This window comes from Zosterops lateralis (assembly GCF_965231275.1).
Source record: "Zosterops lateralis genome assembly, chromosome: 5".
In the NCBI taxonomy this organism is placed as follows: domain Eukaryota; kingdom Metazoa; phylum Chordata; class Aves; order Passeriformes; family Zosteropidae; genus Zosterops; species Zosterops lateralis.
This window is the reverse complement of record NC_139766.1, coordinates 68,410,055-68,435,016: the sequence shown is the minus strand read 5'-3', so window position 1 is coordinate 68,435,016 and position 24,962 is coordinate 68,410,055. Positions and strand designations below refer to the sequence as shown.

Genomic DNA, 24,962 nt, shown 5'->3' with positions numbered 1-24,962 from the left:
TGTGATTAAAACCTTCTTGCCCCTGTTTCTCCACACCTTACTGTGTACTGAAATAGCTTTGTATGAAAATCATGAGGAATGCATGGACTTAACGAACCAGCACAGAACTTCAGCAGTGGTGTTTCTTAAAAAGTTTAATTAAATATTACATGCAACAGACAGCAATGCTCCTTGAAATATAGGCAAAGAGTTACGTTCTGAATTTAGCATCAGGCAAAACAAAGAGACAAGATTCCAAAATACCGGATCCGGGCGCTTTGTTTGCAAACAAGTGACACTGGAAACACACACATATTTACAGTGAAGCAGGGCTATTTTACAGGTGACCTCAGTGTTACATGAACTGTGAACAGGAGAGGAGTTAATGTTGCAGATTTTACTGTCCCCAAATGAGTTCAAGAACTTCATGTAAAAAACCCAAAACCATATATATATATATATAAAATTGCTCCCAGCCAGGCAAAGCTTGAATCAAGTTGTGCTCTTTCAGGAAGGGACCAACACACAAAACCTCTTTTCTCCAGGAGCTAAACCAGTGCAGTGTCAATTCTTCCAACCCAAAGTCACTGTCCTGAGTACAAAAATGGGTGAAGATGCATTTCCTTCTTAGTTCTGTAGTACCACAAGACTGTAAACTTCTTCAGAAGAAAAAGTATTTTTTGCACTGCTCTTTCTCTCTTCTTCACACATAACATCCCTGTATTCCTTAGAGCCTTTAGTTGGAAAGGATTAGAAGTTAACCTGGATAGGCTTAACAGTAGTACAGTATAACCTGGGATGTTTTGTTCAAAGCTTAGAAGCAAAAGCTGGAATTGTCCCATATTAACTTCAGAAAATGAGACAGTGGAAAAAGATAGCACTTGATAGCAGAAGCAGGAGCTGCCCTGAGGAAGGAGGAATTGTCATGCTGGGCAGAGATGCCAGCCCTTGATTGGAGATTTTTTGTTAGGCTGCAGAGGAAGACTTGTTGATAATGGTGAAGATAAAGCCCAGGGAGCTTGAAAGAATATTTTTCTCTGTGCTATGGGAACAGTAAGGGAACAAGTTCCATTGAAACTCAAGCACAGCTCTTTGATTAAGCACTAAATTACCCACTGAAATCTTTTCACCTAAGTACTGCTACTTGCTCTTTTTCTGGAGAAAGTAATTCATAAGCTTCCTTTAAATTACCCCAATGTTCATATTTCTCAGAGGTCTTGGAATACACCACTGAAAGGAAGAGGAAGGCAGAACTCAGTTTCCCAGGAAGAGCACTGTGGTCTGATATCTTCAAGTAATTGCTGCCAGTCAGCTTTGCCAGTTAACCCTTCCAAGGTCACAAATAGTGGAAAACACATTCCTCCCTGTATAAACTCCCTCTCCTGCAAGGTTAAAGTGTTTCCAGCCCCAAGCACCAGACATGATACACTGCACAGACTGTCCCCAATCTGTCTCAGCATTTCAGTAGCAAGCCCACTGAAATTAATCTGAACAAAGGCTTTTGGCCAATGTAATGTGGTTCTTCATCAACCATTAGAAGATGCATAAAGGTCCAAGTGCATCCTAAGAAGCTCAGATTAGCCAAAAAGGCTACTCCTGTTGCATATTTCAACCAGATTTTTGACCGCCGCTCAGACTCAGTTGATTTTGTAATTGGGTGGTTCAGGGAAGGCTCTGGCAGGAGCACAAGGGTGGGGGCAGAGCAGTAACTTTGTAATTGTTGAGGTGCAACAGAGTTCTTTCCCATTAACACCTGCTGCTCAGCCTGACAGAGAGATGATGAATTAAAAAAAATTATTTCAAAAAGCCCACACCCTAAGAGCTGTTGGACATCTGTGAGGAGGAGTTTGTCCTCTGGGTGCCCAGATAACCAGAGGGACAGCGCTGACTCAACTTCAAGTCAAAGAGGCACAGGTTTCACAGGGCAGCCCTTGCCAAAAGGCTTTAGAAATGAATGCCAGTTTAAGAAGACAGTACTCTACCCCTCAGTGATTTTAAGCTATTGGCAAGACCACTAACATCAGATACAAAAAGCTGTTTATTAGCCAACCTGGAAATGGCTCAATTCAGCCCACTCCCACACACTCACTGCTTTACATGCAAACAACAGTGGGTACAGGGCAGCATCACCCCATTTACACAGGCTGAAGGTAAACATCCACTTGATCTAATGCTGATTGAATGCCAGTTTGCTCATGTAACAGTTCCAGAACTAAATAAAACACGGCACATTTTTGCTGTGAGCCACAGAGGAGCTCCTCCCAAGTGTGAGGGGTGTACAGAATTCATGCTGCACTGCACTGCCCCATCCATGCCAGAAGACATTCCCTGCCCTTGAGGGCCCAGAACAGCAGTTCACCCACTGCAGTTTAATTCCTCCACCACCCCTACAGAGGTACAAGGGAAGCAGACTGAGGGCTAATTTTCTCAGTAGGCATCATTGAGATTTTGGGACAGCCATTAATTAATTAATGGGAAATCCATGGATTTAGATTAGTACCAGTTTTACACTTGGACTAGAAAACACTGACAGCAAGACCATTTTCTGCGTAGCGGAAGCGCGAGGTGTGAACTGGTGCAGGGTTTTTAAATGTGCAGACCCTGCAGCAGAGCATTCAGCCTTTCCCCCAATGAAGATCTGGCACTACGTAATGCAGCAACAGGGGCACGTCCTAAAGAGCCTCATGAGTCGGTTCCAGCAAGGAGTTCTCCTCGTGGCTATAGTTTCTTCCAGTTTTGTAGCCATTAAGGCACGTTTTGGATCCATGCTGAGTCTCAGTTTAAACTAGAAAGGATAAAAATGCTACTGATACTCTGTGGTGACCAAGTCTCTTATCCAGAAGGAGAAAAAGCCCAACTAAAATAATGTGTTGCTAGTATTAACATTTAGTCTATAATTAGATAAGCAGTCTCAGACTTCACGTGGCCAGCATGGTTAGTTCTGTGCCTGAGGAGAACATTTTGATAAAAACACAGCTAAAACTCCCAACGAGATTGCATGTACAAAAGATTTACATTAAAACCACATGAAACTAAACTTCATAATCGAAGTCATCAAAGCCTGTATTCATATTCTGAGTGATCACATCTAGAATCCTGAACCACATTTAAAACTGTACATCCATCTCCTGGTAATATACATATCTTTAAAAGATCAGTCTCTTGATTACTACAATAAGTTTAGTGTGTCTGGTGGGTCAATGAGCGATACTCCATGGTACCTAGAGAGGGAACAAAAGAGGCAGGATGTCATCTTGCTCAAGTGCTCTTTGCCACAAAGAGCAGCATAACTGCAGCAAAGCACATTTCCCACCAGGCAGGAAACGTTCTGGGGCTTGTTGGCTGCCATGCCCCACACAGACTTTTAGGAGCATTAGGTATCACCAACTGTAGGAATGTCAAGAAAATTCCTCCAGTTTCTACATGACAGTTCAGGCAGCAACATAACACCAAGTATTGCTTGACAAACCACCATGCAAAAACCCCAGGGAGTCTTGTCACCATCTCACTGAGGAGATGAATTTGGTTAGCTGAGTCTGCCTGAAGACTCAAAAGATACATCCCACACTCTTCCAGCCAGTTACATGTTTGGGCAACTCAGACCTTAACACCTCCACAGATACTCACTTGGTACTCTTGTACTTTTCCCTTATGGACTGTTGTGTGTGCTGGGCTGCTCTGAGGTAGGTGTTGTGTAGGTCTATGAGGCAAGGCTTGATGTCTTCAAGGGTGTAGCCAGTTGCTTTGCACAGGGATTCAGGCTGAGGGGAAAAAAGAAAGGGACATTTGGATGTTACTATTCACTAATGTTGATCACTGGTGGAGTTTTTAGCTTCCTGTTGAGCCATATTGACCCCTGCAATCCCATTTCTCAAATGCCACAGGGAGCAATCCCTAATTAACCGCCTAGGAACACAGAAAGGCTGCAATCCTTGCAGCCCAGGCCCAGCACTCAGAACTGTGTACAAATAGACTGAACACAGACAGAGGCCTGTGGAGGCTCACGTTGGACTGCTACATACCCAGGTTTGTCCAGTGAGTGTGTAGTCTGCCAGATGAAACGCTGCAGCAGCAATAACTGATGGCAAGTATTTCAGGTAAGGATCAGCATCAATTAGACTCAGCTCTCCCAGGTACTGCAAGGGAAACAAAAAGAGGAAATCATCTGCTTCCAAAAGTTAACAGTTGCTTTATAACCCTAACTTGGAGCTTCCAATCCTGCCGTGAGTTGTAAGGACACCTTTCATTAGTTTCCACTTACTTTCTCTTTAAGCATCACCTGCTAGCTACTATCAAACAGCATTCCCCAACACGTGCTTTCCCAGCACATTTTATATTTAGAGATATATGAGAACTAGAGGGAAGCATGTAGTCAGGTCTGGCCTTTGCACAGTGAGACAAAAGGATTGTGTTTAGGAACTCTGGTGCGTACTACACAGCTAGGATTTACTGTAACTTCAGGTGAAATGTTATCTGTGTTGTGCTTTAGCCTCTGGATTTAGAGCTTGCTGCTAGTTGAGGGAAAATCCATACCAAAAGTCCATTTTTTTGCCAAAGTGTGTGTGGGGGTAGGTGTGGCAGCTGGTGATAAGAGAGAGGGAAACATCTGTCTAGCAGTGCAACAACCCCCAATTTAAAGTTCATTAATCTCTGCTTGCTCTGAGTAAGGGTGTATGCTTGAGCCAGGCCAAGTGCCAGCCTGTGATAAGCATGGAGTATCCTAAACTGAAAGTGGCAATAGGAGTGTTAGTTTCCTGCAGTGAGGCACTACTCCTGGAGAAGCACAATTCATAAGGTGTTTATATATTATACATTCATACGTATATATATATATATATATATATGTATGTGCAATAAATATCTGCAATAAAACTCTCTAATTACATGGGCTGGGCTAGTAGTTCTTACTCACCATTGACAGGCTCTCCACTTTAGCATCTGTCTGCTGGTGTAGGAAGTACTGGGTGAGGAACTGGTTGATTGTTGGAGCTGCCAAGTCAAACGACAAAACCTTCAGAATTAAGTGCTCCATCCTTAGGACCTGCTTCTTGGTGTAGGTGTCATCTGTGATGTAGACAAACTCGGCTACTTCAGGGGGGTAGATCTCTTCAAACTTTCTGCCAGGAGAAACATTCATGAGTTAATAATGGAGTACTAGAAAACCACAACGATTAATTTAAATTCTGACTTGGGAAGGAGATGAGCACTGGCATAAAACGAGTTTGCTGCAATTGGTTCAGTAGCTCTTGAATCAGCAGGATTTAAAATTAGGGAGCTACAACAGCATGATAATTCAGGACTAAGGAATTTGGAACTTGGGAGTCACTGAAACTCCAGAATAATCCATTAAATTAGTAATTGGGGCAAGCCCAACCTGCTTTTCACGTGCCTTATGCATATTCCCTCAAACACTGTTTAGATACCGGCTGCTGCAGCTGGAAATAACAGATCCTCACTTTAGGGTCAAACCTCAAAGACAAGTGCCAAGCTTTTAGGTGGGTAACTCCTGATTCTTATCCTAGTGTGAAGCCCTCCCAAGTCAGTCCTGCTCTAGGCAACAGAACAGCCACAAGATTTTCATCTGCATGAAACCAGCAGGTGGAACTTGAAATGAAGCAATTTCACTTACGACGCCAGCAGCATAGCTGCAGTACCCACAAGCTGAAGTTTTCCTCTCAAAACAGACATGGAAGAAAGAAACCTATCAATGTAATTTACAGCTAAGTGCAGGGTTTCGTTCTGTAATTTGTATTCTTCTCCAACTTCCACCAGCCAGTCCACAAGAATAGCCCGCATGTTGTTTGTGATATCAGGTTGCTTCTTCATGTAACCTATTTTGGGCTTGCATTTCACCTGTAGGTTTAGATGACAAATAAAGTTGAGGTTGGACCACGTGCTGGTAGGGAAGCAACTGTTTAAACTCTGTTTATCACAGTTTAACAAATCAGAAATAAACACTGGTGAGTTTAGGATCAGCAAGTTCTATTTCTGTAATCTTGCTTTCCAGCTTGTGCATGGCACAATCAACTTTATCACAAACAATAAACCAGTCCCGTGCTCTTACTACTCCCTTTCTAGCAAGCTCTAATTTAGTCACTGCCTTGGAAACTCGAGTTCAGATACATTCCTCCATCCCAAACCCTTCCTCCATGGGCTGTATGCAAATAAGAAAAGGGACAGCAGCTCACCTCCATTTCCCTCAGGTACGTATGGATTTCGTTGATATAGTCTGGCACGTTATTAACATTTGGTGCTTTCTCTTCTGTTTCTGAGGTTATTGAAATGTCCATAATACTTGGAGAATCTAAGCAGAGGATAACAGCCACGTTAAAATGAGCATCATCACGTCCCTCACAGCCAGGGAACCTTGTGCAGGCTCACTCAGCTGGACTGGGAGTCGAGGAGGCTCTACAGAAGTCAAATGTCAGGGCGGCAGGGAAGTCTCCCTTTCCCCTTTCTCATCTTCCCGCCTAGAATAAAGAGCTGGAAAACACTCTTGCAATTATGTAGTGCTCAGGGCATGCTGTGTTACATTGTTACATAGATGCAGACCCTGTAGGCTCAGATTGTGGTTTAAAACAGGGCAGGGATGCCAGAGCTTTTTGTAGCCCGCAGAAGGGGATCACAGGAAAATCAGCCCTCAGATATTCAGACGTGCTACAGAAGAAGGATCTGGCATTTCTCACATGCTGGAAAGAGATCAAAACACTTGCACCACTACCTGGGAGAAAAACTTTTTACATCTTGGGATCTGGCTGGGTAAACTCTGTAACGGTAGCACAGGGTGAGGTTTCACGGGTTGATCTTCTCTGTAACCTGGCCTCTCTCATGAGGTACTGATAGTTAAAGTGATAAAGCATAAACCGGCCTAAAGCAGCAGGCCACAAGGACACAGACTCTCAGCTGCACTGAACAGCGGCTGCATGCTGGCGGTGGCAGGCTCAAAGGAACGGAACCAGCCCATGTCCCGAACCGCAGGCCGGCTCTGGGAATGGCTCTGTGGGTGATCTCCCCGGGCTCCCGGGCCAGGGCGCCGAGGGGGAGCGGCAGGGCCGGGTGTGTGTCACCTACCGAAGCTCAGCTCCATGGCGTTGCCCAGGGGGGCCAGGGGCCGCCGCTCCCCCAGGGCGCACACGGCTGCCCGCAGCCCCAGCGCCGCCTCCTCCTCCTTCTGCCCCGCCGGGACGCCCCGCTGCCGCCGCGGCTCCCGCTCCCCATCGGGCTCGTCCAGGTGGATGGAGAAGGGCTGATGTTGATGCTGCTGCAGCCCTGCCGCCGCTCCATGGCCCTCGCAGCCGCCCCGCGCCGCCTGTGTGGGGAGAGCGGCGGTCAGCCCTGACAGCTCCTGCCTCGCCAGGCCGGCGCTGCCCCTTCCCCGTGCCCCCTTTCCCCCGCCGCTCGCCGCTCACCTGCGGCGGGATCCCGGCGCGTTGCTGCGCTCCCCGCAGCAGCCCCAGCGCCACGCGGGTGCCTCCCAACGCCGCCGCCGCGGCTTTGCCGGCCGCCGGCGGGGGGGGCACGTTCTCCTGGTTCTCCTGCTCCGTCAGCATGGCCCGTGCGAGCGGGAGCGGGGGCACGGCGGCGGCGGGGCCGGAGCGGCGGGGCCGGGGAGGGGACGGGCGCGCCTGGAGCCGCCCGCGCCGTTCAAGGAGCCCGCGACTCTTGAACCGCCCAATGGGCGCGCGCCGCGTCACGGCCGCGCCGGATGGGGCGGACACAGGGACGGACGGACGGACAGACGAACGGGGAGGGCGGGCAGCCCCGCCCGAGGGAGAGGGAGGGTCTCGGGCGTTCCCGCCGGGAAAACGTGCGTGGGAAACGGTGGCTTTGCCGAGCCAAGCTCGTGAATGTGTCCCGGCAGAGGCGGAGAGAGGGGTTTAGTCGGGAAGAAAAGGAGACTCGGGCGGGGAGATCTCATCGCTCTACAGCTCTGTGGAAGGAGAGGGTAGCGAGGGAACGAGAGGAAATGGCCTCAGGATGAGACAGGGGGGATTTCGATTATCAGAGAATCGCAGATCACGAACGTAATCTTGTTCCAGCCATCCTGCCACGGGACACCTTTCACTAGACCCCCATCCGAGCTGGCCTTGGACACTGCCAGGGATGGGACATCATCCACAGCTTATCCAGGGAACCTGTGCCAGGGCCTCACCACCCTCAGATGAGACTATTAGGAAAAAAATTAACACTGTTAGGGTGAGTGACCATTCCTGGAGGTGTTTAAGAGGTGTCTCGATATGGTGCTGGAGTTTAGGGGTTACATTGATGACAAGGTGATGGTTGGACTTCATTATCTCAAAGGTCTCTTCCCTCGATGATTCTGTACCACTTCAATGGAGTTGATCTTTTTTACCTGCAAACAGATCTCTGTCTCCACTGCCAGCTTCATCTCTTCTAATTTTAGATAAAAGCAAGTGAGAAAGTAGGTGGAGTTTTGAAATGAAGCACAGGGAGGCTGGAGAAGCACTGGAGAAGTTTAATGCCATCCATTCCTAAACAAATGTCACTTAAATGGAGCTGTCACCAGTCTGAAATTCAGAGTCCTCCCCGCTCTGCACACACCAGCCACATCAAGTCTGGTGAGATTCTCACACCACATTCTCAACACAAAAGGAAAAACTAAGCTAGGTACAGCTTAAACACACAGATTTCTTCCAAATCTATCCAAGTCTCTGGAAACCAGTTTCTTCATCCATTCTTGCAGCTGGGGACAGGCTACTCCATGCCATCTTGAACAGGAGTGAAAACATCTTTGCCAAAAGGATATTTGGTATTTACATCTGATCTTTCTTGAGCTATTAACACTGTACATAAAACCTCTGCACACAGTTAACATACACAACAATTTATATGAAGTTTACTACTGTATCCAATATGATAATAAATATGAATAAAACCCAAGAGCTGAGAGTACAACAAAAGACTAAAAGTGTTTTTCACTTGATACTGAAATGCCTTGGTAAAGACCAGAAAAATTACTCTGCTTTTTCCTTGTCAGGCAGCATCAAAAAAAGCAATCAGTCCATCTTGATCACAGCTATCCAGAATTTCCAGAAGGAGAGGAACTTTGGTTTTCACATTGGTACCTTTAAATTTAAATTTATCTATGAAGAGATCTGTGATCATACCTGTAAAGGTAAAATTCCAGGGATTACCATTTATTTTCAGTAGGTGGTATCTCTACTTCTAACTCATGATTATGTACCAAGTATTCCAGTTGTCAGAAGACTAAAAACTTCACATTTTAAACAATGGTTTACTTGTAAACGAATCCAAGCCACTTAACTTTTCTTAACATTCTTAAATGCCATTCTGAATTTGAACACCATCTTTAATAAACATGTCCATAAAGACAAGAATCATCTAAACATAAGCAGCTGTCTATTATAGCCATGTCTCTGGACATTAGGCCCCATTTAAGTAAAGCTGAATTGTCCACCAACCATAAAGTCTCTCAAGATGTGCAGGTTGTCTCTTGTATTCCTCGAGCAGCTGATCTGCCTCTTCCAAAATGCTGCGGTATTTTGGGAGCAGGAAGTCCACGCTGCCTTCATGAACTTGTAATTCCTCAAAGACAGTAAAAAATGGTAATAAGAGCTAACAGCAGATAAGTGTCATAAGAGCAGGTAAGAAGAAATTAAGCTTCGATATGGAAGTACTTCAAAGGGAAGACAATCCCCTCTTAAACTAGCAAGTGTTATTTTCAGAGTCCCTCATTTTCTAGCCTTCTAATGAAATGCCATATCACTTCATAGACTGGATTCTCGAAATCCTGTGTATTACAGCTTCCAGCGCTGAGCCAGAACAGGATCACAACCTACAGACTCAAGCCTTGACCATACCTTCATTTTTAGAATAAGAATTCCTAAAAAAGTGTAGCACACACTGAAGTCTGAAGGTAAAAGTAAACTCTGAAAGTATCACTCAATTTGTGACAGCAAAAAGTTTTGAAGGCCTCTTCTAAAAAGCTTCAGTCTATCAGCAGACCAGTTTGAGATGGCTGATAGTATAGATCTTTTTATCCTCCAGAGAAAGGCACTTCTGTTCTAGACAAGAGGTAATTATGTTGTGCAGTCTGCTTGGATAACAGCTTTCATCAATCATTAGATTATTTCACTGCCTGTCAGTAAGTTATCATCCAAAAAATGAGTGACCCAAAAATTTGTCAAAGATTTACTGTCTAAAACAAGCAAGATGTACAACACCATTATTATTGCACAAACACAACAGGCATTAAGAATAAATTCGCTATTACTGTTTCATGCCTGGTTTGCCAAACCAAGCCCAAGTAAAACCCTTTTAATGATAATAAAGATTTCACACTGTTCTCATTGGTAGCCAGCTTTTCTACTATCTAAAGAGCTCTCAAATATTTGATTCCCCCAAAAGGACAAGAGAGAACTGGTTGAACATTTTCACCTCCCATTAAATAAAAAAATACCAACTCAATGATGGTGAGCTTTTGACAGCAAAATCCTGGTTGTTGGAAAAAAAGTCCAAGAACTGAGACAAGCTGCCTGACTGGTACCTCCCAAAGGCTATTGAGGAGGGTATTAACAAAAAGATTCAAAAGCAGATGATTCAGAAATTATGAGACACTGGGATGAAGTTCCAAAGCAAAGAAGTTGCATCTGGCCTGGATGATCTAAAAAACTACAAATGTTAGTGGAAAGAGGGACAGGAAGGAGCTGGAAAATAACAGCAGGCTAGGAGAGAACAGTGGATGATAAAGCTGGCTGCCCTTCTACCCTCTAAGCATCTTCAGTAATCCTACATGTTATTCACTATATAGCAAAAAAGAGAATTTTCCTTGAAGAAATTTGTCTCCTAGAAACTTAAAATACATGCTTTAATTTAACTTTAAGGAACAGAAAGGGAACAGATCCCCACATGACACACACCTGACCTGAGCCATGGTTGGTATCTGACAGCATAACCCCCCTCCATAAAAATCAAACCCCAAGAGTTCAGATACTTACTCTCAAAGCATCTATTAAGTGAACCTTCTTGGCCAGCAGCTGCTGATACTCTAATTTAGGGTGGATAAGCTGTAATGTGTGCCTCACAGATTCTTCATTTACATCTAGCAGAGAGTAAAAAAAGAACCCCAACAAGCAAATGAGTACTATATATATTGCATTTATGAGAATAACAAATGAACGAAGGACAACAAAATAGAGAAGGATTTTTACCATATGATATGTTGAGATTAATCTTCCTTTTAGTAGCCTCTTTGGAAAGCACATCTTTGAGGATGGATATTGTAGAGATGTTGTCAGATTTAAAATATCCCTCACCTTTTCTATAAAAAGAAGAAAAATTTAAAATAAACAAACTAGAACACACAAGCATAACGTTAGGTTTAGTAACATTAGGTTTAGTAATTGTATTTTACCTGTAGGTACTTTCAAGCTGTGTTCCCAGGAAAGTGTTCTGAAAATAAAAGGTGATGCACTCTCCAGCAGGAGTCTTTTCAGGCACCTCAGGCAAGCAAAACACAATCCAGGAGTGAATTTCAGCAAAACTGAACTGGCCTTTGAGCATTAGTGTATTCATGGGCCTGTGACATTGTGAAATCAAAAGAGAAAAAGGAAAGTTAATAGTTAAGAAGGAGGGACACTGTAAAAGAAGTTTATTTCTATGTGGTGGTTTCCTTTGAATCAGCACCTTGTAAAAAATCAGCTCTCTCCATAAGTACAGATATTGCAGATTACAGCTGCTTTTCTGTACTTCAAAATGCAAAGCTATATGCACATTCAAGTCTTACCTCCCACTAGGCATGTTTCTAGAAAGAAAAAAAACAAAAAACCAACAAGTTGGAAGTCCCTGATGTCCCATTACAAGTTGCTAAACCTGAAATTTAGGACAAAGGTAAATAACTGACAAGAGCAAGTATGAGTAAGACAGAGCCTTAAGAGCCTCCTGTGCTGTAAACCCCAGATGTTGCATTTTTATCAAGAACAAGGCATAGTGCAGCTCATTTGAATACTGAAGCCTTTGGTATCCTCCCTTCAGTCTTTCAGTGTTGGTTTGAATAAGCAGATCCCTGGAGGCAATACGAGATGTTAGCTGAAGGTGGGCAAAAATCCATCAGAAATTGTGTAAAATACTAAACTCTTATAGCAGAGAGATAAAGGTAAAAAAAAGTCTTGGTTCAGTTTTGGGGCCAAGTTAGCTGTGAGAAAAAAATTAGAGGAAAAGGGTGGACCAGAGAATGAGACTGAAACTGAAACAAAACAGTTACCTACAGAGGAAAAGTTTCCTTTCTACCACACCCTCAGCTCCACTAACACGTGGGGGCTGAACTAAAACCCAGGGCAGTAAAATGAAACATAGCCCCCAAAACAAGAATGGCAAGGAACCCATTTAATCCACAATTTCTATTAAGAAATCCATGAAATGGAACTACTAGGCTCAAAAGTGTAGGTTTAGGGGTTAGAAATTCTATACTTAAGTTTCCAGAGCAAATGTTTCAGCTGGCTTGTGTCACTTTCTCAAAGTGAAAAAAGGCACTGATTTTTTCATTGCACATACCTGTCCTGGTCAATAGAATGAGTTCTCTGGTGAAGTGAAAGTGGCTTAATTTGATATTGATGAACTTGGCAGGTTTTGGGTTGAATTCTGGGAGTCACATACGCCTGAAGTGTCCCGTACTGTCCTTCGATTGAGCGAACCTGCAGAGAGGAAAGAAGGACCCACAGAAAAGAAAAAATTTAGAGAATATTAAAAGTATGTTAAAGAAAACCTCTAGCATTTCAAGAATATTTAGAGTACTATATTTACTTGATAGTGCCACCATAAATAAAGCAGATGAGTCTTAAAATTAAATGGAACACAGTCCAGTGAAGTGCTGCTGCATTAGATGAATAAAATATTAATTAAATAACACCCTCTAGCTCATTTTCTGATCAGTTAAAATAAAAAGCCTCATAATTGAGAGTTTTACGTAAACATGTATCAGATTCAGAGGCTGCAGTAAAAAAAGGAGAAAACCTCCTGCCTGTGTGCATGCTGAGCATTTTCCTAATCAGGATTTCCTTCATTATTTCCTGTGGTGGTTGCCATAAAATGTGTGAATTTGGTGGATCCTTAAAGATAAACTCCAAAACATCCACGTGCCTTTAAGTATAATAAGCATGGGATGACTGGATTTGCTTCCTCGCCAAAATACAAATTGAGTCTATATTCCCTTGTTAGTTCCCAATTTAACTTCCTTCAAACACTTCAGAGGATAAACAGTGCCAGAGCTTGCTTTCCCACACCTCCCTCAGCTTTAAGCTTCACACACTGCCTTCAGAATCCTGTACATTCCCAATCTGTGGTGTACGCATTGCTTTCATCTTAGGGACACTCAAAAAGACCCTAAGGCTCTCCTCTGACATATTTTTAGAAGCCCTTAGAAATCCTAAAGACAAATAAAAAGGAACACAACCCCCAGCTTAGAAGGTCTTAGGAAAAAAACAGCAGTAGAAACTGGACTGATCCATGTAGAGAATTCTCAATTCCAAAGCAGGACTAACCATTAATTTTATGGAACATATTTTTGAGCATTTTACCTTAAGTTCAAGTCTTGTAGTATTTGCTTGGCATCTGTAAGTTGCAAGAAGAAAGTTGCTATTTGGCTGAAAAAAAGGAAAAAAAAAAAAAACCCAACTAAACAGGAAGATAATACAAAATAGGCCTGTGGATTCAGAAAATTTATATTGGTCTGTTTTAACTGTAGATATTCACTTCTACTGTGAAGTTTTTGCTATGCATCTACAACTATTTACAAGAGTTAAATACAAAAAAGCAATCATTGGTTCTCCTGAATGTTCCAATTAGTTTTAATTATGATAGAGTTAAAAAAAAGATAAAATCTCTCTATAAGAAGAATACAACCAAAGTTCTTTAACACTCTTTAATATTTCTACAAAGATTATATAGATACGTCCTTTTCATCTGAAAAATGCATGTCAGCCTGCCCCACTCATCTGGAAAATTAGTTCAGCATTCAAAAACTAAAGCAGGATCAGTAAGAAAATGCACCCCAAAAAGCATTAAGTTAATCATCATAAATGGCATAAAACCTAAAATAAAGAGCTGATTTCTGGGAGCTCCAGGGCAGAACAGTGATGTGCAAATTCAGTTCTTAAAACTAAAATAAAGGACTGTTAGAAGGGGAAAGATTTTACAGAAGATTTTCATAAATCCTAAGGTAGCTTCTGGATTTTCTCCCTGGCCCTCGGTTTCAATAGTATTTCTGTAACTATTTAACTCTGTAGCTATTATATATAAAAAAAAGGCAAGCAAACATTTCACTCCCCACACAGCAGAATTGTCACATTCTAAAGATGTATTTTAGACACTAACAAAGTATGAAATGTAACACTCTTCACTTAAATTACTTGGAAGTAAATGTACATGAGTCTATGAAATCCAGAGAAAAGAGCAATACTGAATCTGTCTCTCACAATCCTCATGAATGAAAAAAAAGGAAGACAGAAGATATTTTTTCACGTATTTAGGTTTGCCTTATGCCTTTAACTCCTAATTCTGCAGTATCTCTAATTAAGCTGTGCTCTCCACAATTGCCAGATGAGTAATTTAGCTGAAATTTATTTTAAATCAGAGATCTATAAATCCAAGTTCTACTTTTACTACACAACAGTAAGAGTTTCCATCATGCTAACATCTCTACAGACATCACCTCCTCTGTTTCACTCACCTTAGAATCACAGCTGCTAAAACTAACAACGGCAGAATTTTTATCCACATCCAGCAAGTCTAATGGGACATCACTCTGCAGAACATAGGAGGAAGAGAAATAAAGAGCTTATGTTCCTGAGTAGCTCCAAGTCCATTTATCCTTTAACTGTCATCAGTCTTTGTAATAAGGGAGAGGCAAGGAGATTGCTTCATCTCAGAGGCAAAAGCCTAACAGACATGCAGCTTACTACCTAATCCTGGAGTAACATGATGTTCTCTTATTCCCTCACAGAGTCCTGAATTGCTGGTGGGGTTGCCTTACCACAACCTCAGTGTAAAATCTGTAACTGTCTTTCAGACATGAAAGGTAGATTAAACAATTTCCTTATTTCTCATTTAGCTATGGAAACATCTGATATTGTATGGTGGCAAATTAGCTGTAGCTTAGCATTGCTCTGTAACATCACTAATAAAAACGGGATTTTTATTAAGAAGTGAAAAATGAAATCCTTCTTTCCCATTTGTTATAGAAAACTCGACTCATAAATTCCTCCTTGTCACATTTTTCTCATGCATTTCCCAAAAGAAGGTAATTCAGCACTGCTACTGTTCCTGACTACCAAAGATAGCATTAATTTCAGCTGATACAGTAGGAGCAATAATTAATTAAGGTCGCTGTGATGGGCAGGAGTATTTCTCCCCAACTGCACACAAATCAGATGCTGTTCCACACTGAGAGTGAAAGTGAACAACATTCTGAAATTAATTTTCCACTACAGAGGGCACTAAAGTGGCAAGTGAGGATATGCACCTCATTTAATTGGTGTTTAAATAAGGACACCCAAAAGAAAACACAAAGCTACAAAGAAATCTTCTGCTACAGCAGGCACTTTGGTCTGTTTTGGTAAGGTAAGGTTGCTCTGCTCAACACAAATTTGTTGTATTTGTTCCCTAACAGGCACGTCCTTAAGATGCTGTAACTTGGCTTTTTGAACTAGACAGTCTCTGATTGTTTTATATATGCATCAAGAAAGCCAACAAGAACAAAGCCCCACTGACCTGCACTAGAACATTATCTATGGCTGTCTGCACCTCCAAGATGAGGCTGTAGCTGGCATCATCCTTGTTCAGAGTGAACTTGTCATTCACACTGAAGGCAGGCACTGAGGAAAGAGCCGTGCTGGACTGAGAGGACTGCTGGTATTTGTCCTGTTCCTGAAGTACTTTTATCTGCAGTTGTTCCAATTCATTCCTAGAAAAATGAACCGTTTTCTTTAAATGTCTTTTAAAAAGGCAACTACAGAGCTACCCTAGAAATTAAGTAGTTTAAACTTGCAAGGCAGTCATGTTTCTCTCCTGTCCTCAATTTTCCAGCCAGAAGTGAATGGTGACTCCCCTTCAACGTACTTAGCAAAGATAAAACATAAACTCTATCACATGGACACATGGATTGTACATGTTCCTTGCCAAAAGAGGTTTCTGAGACACAGGAAGGACAATCTTTTTCCTTCAAGGGTACAATGCATTTTGAATAATATAGTAGTGACTTCTTTCCTGCCATCATTTAGAAGCTATAGAGCAGCAAGGAAGAAAGGAATCTTATCTTGCTGATACTGAGGCAGAAGGCATTAAGACATCATAATGTGAAGGCAAGATAGAGAAAAACCGTGAAATGAGGCTGCTATTTATTTCTACTTTGAAAAGGTTTGACTCTACTTCCAGATATATTAATGATACAGAAAATCCAGTGAGATAGGAAGGAGAGGTGATATTTCAGCTTTTAACATTTCCATTCTTCCATTTAAATTTCTTTCTAGCACAATTACCTTAAGGATGAAATCTTGCTCTGCATTTCTTGACTTAATTTTAGTTCTTCACCTGATCCACCTTCTCTATGGACAGGTTCTGTAGTCAGTCCTGTCAGCCAGCCTAAACCAATAAATGAAGTTTATATTCCTTATCAGCTAAAAAGAAAATTCTACACTCAGCTACTGCATGTGTGGAGTGATGTTTGTTCCACACACTGGGTAGAGAGAACTGAGCCAAATTTAATCCTTTTTTGTAGGATTAATCCTAGACACTGAACATCATTTTTATGGGTTTCATTCTTAAACTGGAAAACATTACCTTTTTTTTCATTAAGTACTTTGAGCAATAAACTCCCCTTTAAGTGTTTTTAACTGAGAAGCTGGATCTTTTCTTGCCTCTCTTTTTCTGACAAAACCTTGAATTACTGGCAGAACTGAAAACACAACAAAAGCTGTGTAATGTGCTTATAGCAAGCTGGATGCTGCTCAGTGGGCTTAGAAGTTGGATGCTGCTGCTTGAAAGAAGTTATACTTTTTGCTTACTAAATTGCATTTATTTGTAAAAGCAAATACTAATTGATTATATTCTGATACTTCAGGCATGATATGCAGACATGAATGGGTGTTTACAGCGCTGGTTCCCTGCCAAAATCACCACATCCTACCAGAATTCCCCACTGAAAGCCAACAGGAGAACACAGGCTTTCACTTTTCCCCTTTCTTCTATGATCCATGGATCTTTATAACATTCCCACTAAAAGAAGCCACAAAGGACTCAGGCTGCATCATTACTGTGGCAGTCATACCAAAACAATTCATATGAGGTCAGGTGTAAGGGTCTTTTGATCTCTCAAAAAGGTCTCAAAGAGGTCCCTGGAACACCATTCTTTCTCAGGAACTGACTGAGGACTGTATCTTGCCAAATGACATGATTTTAATTACAAGAACTTTCACTAGGCTAAATTTTAGCACTGAAGAAGCTAAAGAGAGAGAAATAGCAATCTTTTAGCTCCCAGCAGCTGATATATGCAGCATGTTTATCATGGCCTCTGCCACAGACAGGCCCATAGCTCAAGGCTTACAGAGAAAGTGCTGAGATGCCTCACATGGGGGAGCTTTATTTCCCACTAAAATCAAAATCAACCCCATTTAAAGCATTGTGAAGCTGAAAAGGAATGAAATTACAATTCTGTTAAAGACAGAAAAATAGAAAAAAAATGCTTGTATATCAACATTTTTCATATTTATTTTAAAAAGTAACTGAATTCCTTCAGACATGCTCATTAATTCATCACAATAAGGCAGCAGTTTACACCAAAATATAGCCAGCCACTGTGTTATACATGATGAATATATTAAAATATAAAATCCCCACAGTTTAAGAGTAGGAATCTTTTATTTAAAGTGTAAATATTACATCAGAAGAAATCTTTCCAACACAAAACTTTAAGAGATGTGAGTTGCTCTAACAACATAACTTGCTTCATTTTATCATCTCACCACACATGGCATTTATTGTGTCAATGACAGGAAGCTTACCTGAGTATGTTGCTGCTAAAATCTCATCATAGCCATCTTTTCCCACACAGCCACCCTGGATTGATGCAATGCTCTCTGATAAAGCCTTCAAATAAACACATTCAAGGGGAGGGAAATATCACTGCACTCATTTCAGAAGTTTTTAGAAGATCCTACTACACATAGCAAACAGATTACAAAACGGAAAACAAAACACTGGATAGACAGTGTTGTTCCAGCAGAAATTAGCAATCTGACTGAAGTAAAATGATCCCTCTGGATCCAATTACTATTTTAAACAATTGATAACCAAGGTAATTATGCTCAGTGAAGCCCTGGGAACTTCCATTAATTAATCTGTAAATCAAAGACTACACACAACACTCTGTTTTTTCACTCAGAGAGCCACCCTGTATTAGGTTTCGCCCAGCAGTCAACTAAGCTGAAATTTTAACATACACTCTTCTACATTGTTTTGATTTTTGCTAAAATCATGACTACTTCACTTTCTGGTTCTTACATGCTACCATACTGATTTCAAATTCACATTGTCAACATTACAAACTTCTTAAATTAAAAACAAGTCACATGTTTTAGCAGCAATGATCATGTAAGTTTTGAAATACAGATTTTTATTTTTAATTGTTTTTTTTTCCCAGCAGGGTATGAAGAATGAGGACTTACATAATCATGTCGAAGGACAGGATCATCAGCACTCTCAAAGTTATAAATCTCTATCATTCCATCATCTCGTCCAACAAGTAATTCCTTAACTCCATCTCCCAGAATGTCAAAACTATCAATACACAGAATACCTAATGAGGAAGAAAACAAAGCTATTTGCTTCATCTTTATTAGTTTATGATGCAATCATACACAGGCCACACTCAGTTACACAGAAACAGACTCCTGGTCAGCTTTTAGGTGTTAATAACAAGATTCCTGTATGAGTCCTTGAGGCTGAAGTCTCTCCCCTGTGCTTCAGGTTCAAGATTAACTTTTATGGCTCCATATTTCATAGAAAGACTAAGGACATACCAGGAAGCGTTTTAAGAAAAGAATGTGCTGATAACTCTCATAGTTAAATAAAAATGTATTTAAACATTCCATTCCTTGATCTTCTCCTTTGAAAAGCAGTATGGGCTAGTAGATGGTCTAGAAGCAGCACACCAAGGCTAAAACTGGGAAAGTTTTGACCAGTTATTGTGGAGACATATTCCATCTTCAGACAAAACCCTTTATTATGACTCTTCAGAGACCTTAAAACCACTGAACATCTGGTAAATTTGGCAGGTATATTTGCCAAATATATACACACTTAGAAACAGAAAGATGATAAACATTTCAATCAATCATACTTGAATCAACGCTGTTTTACAAACCCCACATTAAAAATAGTGTTAAAACAAAAGCTTGCTAAAATACTGGAATTAATACGAACACAAAATCCAAAGCAAGACAAACTGATAAAAATTATTTGTCAGAAAATCAGAAGAATAAAAGAGACCTTAGTCATATTAATATCACATACTGACATAACCACAACATGCCTCCAAAGTTATCTATGAATAAGATTTTCTGATTACCTGGAATGCTGGAAAGCTAAAGAGTGAGAAATTGAGACACATACCTCCTCTCTTCTTTTCATTTCCAATTTCCCACCTTGGTATTGCCTTGGTACCAGTAATCTGGGTGAGACCCAATTTCCCATCAGAAGTCCCATACACAATTTCTTCCCCAGAATCCCCTAAACACAGAAACTGAATTTAGAACTGATAAAATCAAGCACACCAACTTCAAAAGGTTGTGTAACTACACTCTGCAGCCCATGGAAAAAGAAAACACTGGATTAGTGACATGCAATAGAACTGTCAAGTTTCAAACCTGAAAAGAAATCCATGAAAACTGCACCCATCCTATCATTTCTTTGTGGCTACCACTATTCTGTGTTTGGCTGCACCCCTGCACTGGAGTTCTGCCTAAGAACCAGTCAGAATCTATTACTCTGTATTTCAGTAGAGTTAAGCTGAAGTAAAAATGCTATTCAATGGACTTCACAGAAGAAAAACAGAGCAATCCTTTCAGAGCACACACCCAGCAGTGAATGTTGTGCCAAAATTTCAGCAATTAAGAACTACTTTCCCAAACCAGTTCTGGATGTTTGTCACACAATCTAACTGAAACTAAATTAAGTGCCAGATTAACACCCTAAAGCGATTTCTATGAGGTTAGAGCAGATTAGCAAGAAGGATGATCAAACTATTTTAAGTTTGAACCTTCCAGTCTTAGTTTCTGTTAGCTCTACTCAATATTCTCATCCATCCATGTATTCCAGTTATGGAAATCCATGTGTAAGAGAAACACAAACCCAAAACCTGGACATGGCTCCCAAAAGTCCAATTTGTTTTTACACAATGAGATCCCTCAGATCTCACTAGTGTTGTAAGAGCCCTTTAATTAAATGTGAATATAATTTGGAACCGTCTAAAACAGTCATATCTCTATTTATATATAAAAAAAAAATCTCACAGTCACTTTTCTGCTGCATTTTTAACATCAACTTAAAAGTCAAGACAAAATAATTAACAAAGGCAAGCTACAAAATCTTAAAAATATAGTAAAATAGTATTATTAATTATGTGTATCTTGTTACCCCCATTTCCATTGCTCAGAGCAAGAACAGTAGGTGGCCCAGGAAGTTCTACTTCATACAGCAAATCAGAACCCTGAAGACAAAGAGGACAATCTTAAATGAATTTGTTAAAAAACCCTAAAAACCCACAACCAAAACAACAACAACAAAAAAAGAACAAAACACCAGCCACATCCCAAACCAAAGCCTCACAGTGACAAAATTACTATGGATCATACTAAAAGATTTACTTATACTAAGATTTACTTATTCAAGCTCCTATAGCAGAACCATTTCTAAGCCAAAACCAGAGTGAAGCCTGTAGAAATAAAACACAGGACTCTTGAAACATGTTGCTATCATTAAAAAGGATCCAGGAACTCATCTGGCAATTTAATATGTTAAATGCCTTAGTATCACTTAAGACTTGTCACAACAGTAATTTATGAGAGCAAGAATTCCCCAAGTGATAAAGACTTCAGGAAATTAAACGTCTACATGAGCACTTTCAGTTAGAAGGGACCAATCTGTCATCGACTTCCACCTCTGGATCCCAAAGCCTCTTTACAGTGGTTTTATTCATCCTCATTTTTTTGCAAGTTTACAATAATGATTTTCCTTTAAAAAAAACAACAGGAAGGGAATGCACCAGCAGCAACACTGCCAAGTAAGGCACAATTCACTGATCCTTATGATGTTTAAGCCATGCTGATAAATATTCCCTGAATAATTAGCCCAATTCTACAGCATCAATACAGAAAACATAAAGAAGGAAGCATTTTGACCTGTAACACCCTGAGGACTCTGTCCTGACATGCAAGCACCGGTGTGATACACTTCACTTTGTCTACAGGAAGGCAGAGAATATCGTTGATTTTATCTACTGATAGGAAGTAGTGCTGGTCCTTGCAGTCACAGTAATGGTTATAGATGTAGCTTGCACAGAGGAAGAGATCTGCTCCTGAAATGTACCTGAGGAAATGAAAACACTTTCTGTAGCATCTTGCTGCAGCAAGAGCCTTTTATGCCTTACTGTGCTTGCAGCTCTGAGGTATTAAGGGGCCCTGCAAGCTGTTCCAGCTTTTAGAGTTCCTTATGAATATTAAAACCACGTGGTTGCTATAGCTCTCACATTTCTACTCTGTCTTCAGGTAAATCCCCAAGAATATCTTTACAGAGATTTCATTACTATATTTGTTATGCTGATTTGTCTGTGGCATCTTACAACACAATCCAAACCAGATTTTTGTTCCAGGAGCTATGTGGATAGGACACACTGTGGCAATAATCCCTGCTCTGCTCATATAGATTTTGCACTGCTCTGAGTGCCTCCAAACCACTCCCAATTCCCCCTACACTTCCAAGACTTCTCCACGATATTCCAAATTCCTGCTACATAAGCTGAGGCTGGACTGGCATTTAGTGTCACCTCACAATATGCTCAAAATTATTGCATAAAATCATAAACTAACAATCTGCTACAGCTCTCAAAAAAGAATGCAAAGTATCATACATACATGGCTTTGATGCTTTCAGTAAGGTTAGTTTCAAAGGAAAGAAACTGCTTCCCTCTTTTTGTGAAACCTCTGACTTCGGATCCTATAGCCACAAAAATTTTCTCCTGTGGTGTATTAAGAGCTCCTCCCAGCTCCAGTCTGGAGATCTTTCGTCCTGGCAGTGTCCTGAACACTGGCTATCAACAGGAAAGCAATTTTCATCATCACAATATCATATTTATGGTAATCTTCTAACCTAAAGGATAAGAAATTGCTTTACAATTTCTGTCAAAACTAAGATGCAATGGGTTGTACACAGACAAAAATAATCTCTATATTTATCTTCAGGATCACAGAGCAACCAAGCATGTTATCAGTAAATAAATACAAAAAAGTTTTTAAACATAATAAATTAAGACTTCATTACTTCAATGTTATTTATTAATCCATGGAGAAATTCAGCACTGCTGTCAGCTGGTTTTTTTGTGGTTTGTTTTTCATTTTAAAGAACAACACACACATACACTCCCTCCCTTTCATGTTACATTCTTATTCCAGAAATCTACTTTGATTTATTTGTATTGCTATAGAATACTTATGAGCTAATAATGAACTTCCTGGAGAAGAAAACCCAAGAAAGAAAATAATTTTTCATTGAGCTGGGCATAAAAAGCAATCAGTTTGTCCAAATCTAAAAGGTGATTTAATCTAAGGTGATTTAATGAATCTCTGCAGGATTTTGTTTCGTTACAATAACAGTACATGTGCCCAGGCTTAAGCCCAATTTAACTGAAGTGCAAAGTGTGTGGAAATCACTTTTGTTGGTGATGACCCACATTAGTTTTTGACTCTGTAACTGTGGAGGAATCTGTGCTTTACCAGGCATGAGATCAGCAAGCCCTCACCACAGTCAGGCATCAGCCCACAGCTCTACCCAGACACCTTCCACAGGCATCCTATTTTGTCAATAAGAAATGGACTTTCAAAGTTCACTGGGAAGAACCTTTCAAAAATTAATTTTTTAAATGGAACAACTCCACTTACCACAGCTTCCCCTTTTTTAATGCCAAAACAGGTAACGACCCCATCCTGATCGCCGACGACCACCTTCAAAGGTACAACACACTGTTATTTTTTATTACAACTTTATTAAACACAACTGTGTTTTTACATAATCCACTTTCTGTATTCACAGAATCACAGAATGGTTTGGCTTGGAAGGGACCTTAAAGATCACTTAGCTCCAACCACTTGCCATGGGCAGAGACACCTTCCACTATCCCAGGTGGCTCAAGTTCCAACCAACCTGACCTTGAGCTCATCCAGGGATGAAGCGGCTGCAGCTCCTCTGGGTAACCTGTGCCAGTGCCTCACCACACTCACAGCAAAGAACCTTTTCCCAATATTTAATCTGAACCTACCCTCTTGTCAGTTTCAAGCCATTCCCCCTTGTCCTGTCACTACATGATATTGTCAATAGCCCCTCCATTATAAAATTAATGATATTTTCATAAATGTAAGGACTCAAAATTCTAGAGAACTTAATTACACATGGGAGTATACTTTAAAGATCCATGTAAAATGCTACAGATAGGACACTGAACAGCAGTTCAAGCAGTGGCATTTACAATCCTTTTCCTGCTTCTACTTGCACTCGCTGGCAACCATGAGGTAAAGATATATTTGGGAGGAGTTGTGTTTTCACACTAAGACTTTAATAGTAAAGGAAAAAAAAAAAAAAAAAAAAAAAAAAAAAAAAAAAAAAGCAGTTATTTTTATTGCATTTCCCTAGCAAGGTTTCCCTAATTTGGATTCATATTATGAAAAACTTTAAAAAACTTAAAAAGAACGATTTCATAGAATCACCAAGGTTGGAAAAGACCTTTAAGATCATCAAGTCCAACCATCAAGTTGTCATTATTATTGTAACCCCTAAACCACGGCACCCAGTGCCAGATCCAGACACCTTTTAAATACCTCCAGGAATGGTGACTCCACCAACTCCCTGGGCAGCCTATTCCAATGCTTGACCATCCTAAGAGTAAAATACTTTATTTTAATATTTAATCTGAATCTCCCTTATCTCAGTTTCAGGCCACTTCCTCTAGTCTTAAGTGTTAGTAAAACCAAAATAGAGAAAAACATGGAAGAACTCCCTTATGGCTTCAGCAATGCCGTAAACTACAAAAATTCCCTCCTTCCCGGTTCTGAAGTTTTCCATTCACAATCTCAGATTTAAAAAAAAAAAAAAAAAAGGTTTTCCAACCCCCCAACCTTGGGGTTGCACCGTCTTTCCCTGTGACGTCCTATATCTAATGAAACTCCGGAGATGACAGGATGAGGCACAGGACAGGAGAGGCAGCGAAGCAGCAGGCGGTCGGTACCTTCTGCGTGGCCTTCTTCCCGGAGGCGGGCAGCAGCCTCATCGTCTTCTGGGCCGTGACTCCCACCTGCGGATGGAACAGACTCCCCTCAGCGGGGCCCGGACCGCCGGGACGCGCCTCGGGCCGCTCGCAGGCCCCGCCGCACGGCCGCCCCTCGGCCCCAGGCTGGCCGTGCCGCCTCACCGCAGTGCCGGGGGAGCTGGCGGCACTGCCGGGCCCACCTTCAGGTAATCCACGCGTGCCAGGCTCGGCTCCATCGCTGCCGCGGGTACGGCGCGCCCGCCGCCCGTCACCGCGGCAACCTCGGCCAGGAGCCCGCCCTCCAGCCGGGGGCGGGGCCTCGGCCAGACGGGCGCTGCGATTGGCTGGCAGCGCCCCGGGGGCGGGGCTCGGGGCGGGCAGAGCCAGGAACGCCCCGGGGCGGTTCTAGCCCTGAGGAGAGATCCCGGGGCCCGGC

General features: G+C 41.5%; 2 protein-coding genes across 3 annotated transcripts; both read right to left on the bottom strand.

Moving 5' to 3' along the window:
* Window positions 1-165: 165 nt before the first annotated feature.
* CCNA2 (cyclin A2) lies at window positions 166-7,529 on the bottom strand (the record flags this gene model as incomplete). Its single annotated transcript, XM_083862543.1, is given in 9 exon segments — window positions 166-3,200; window positions 3,607-3,740; window positions 4,002-4,115; window positions 4,892-5,096; window positions 5,609-5,832; window positions 6,168-6,283; window positions 7,051-7,326; window positions 7,329-7,377; window positions 7,380-7,529. Coding segments are annotated over 9 exon segments (1,320 nt in total). The 3' UTR covers window positions 166-3,148.
* Window positions 7,530-8,468: 939 nt separating this feature from the next.
* BBS7 (Bardet-Biedl syndrome 7) lies at window positions 8,469-24,807 on the bottom strand. Of its 2 annotated transcripts, XM_083861290.1 has the most exons (19): window positions 24,727-24,807; window positions 24,506-24,571; window positions 23,166-23,228; window positions 22,143-22,318; window positions 21,411-21,597; window positions 20,647-20,719; window positions 19,624-19,740; window positions 18,678-18,808; window positions 18,015-18,099; window positions 16,494-16,596; window positions 15,727-15,919; window positions 14,687-14,761; window positions 13,536-13,601; window positions 12,514-12,653; window positions 11,375-11,539; window positions 11,172-11,281; window positions 10,959-11,062; window positions 9,423-9,546; window positions 8,469-9,107 (listed from the first exon to the last, which is right to left on the bottom strand). In XM_083861290.1, the coding sequence occupies exons 1-19, from the start codon at window positions 24,760-24,762 to the stop codon at window positions 8,974-8,976; spliced, it is 2,148 nt and encodes a 715-aa protein (XP_083717416.1). In that variant the 5' UTR covers window positions 24,763-24,807; the 3' UTR covers window positions 8,469-8,973. The 2 variants fall into 2 exon arrangements, with proteins under 2 accessions (XP_083717416.1, XP_083717417.1); XM_083861291.1 differs by lacking the exons at window positions 21,411-21,597; window positions 22,143-22,318.
* Window positions 24,808-24,962: the final 155 nt, after the last annotated feature.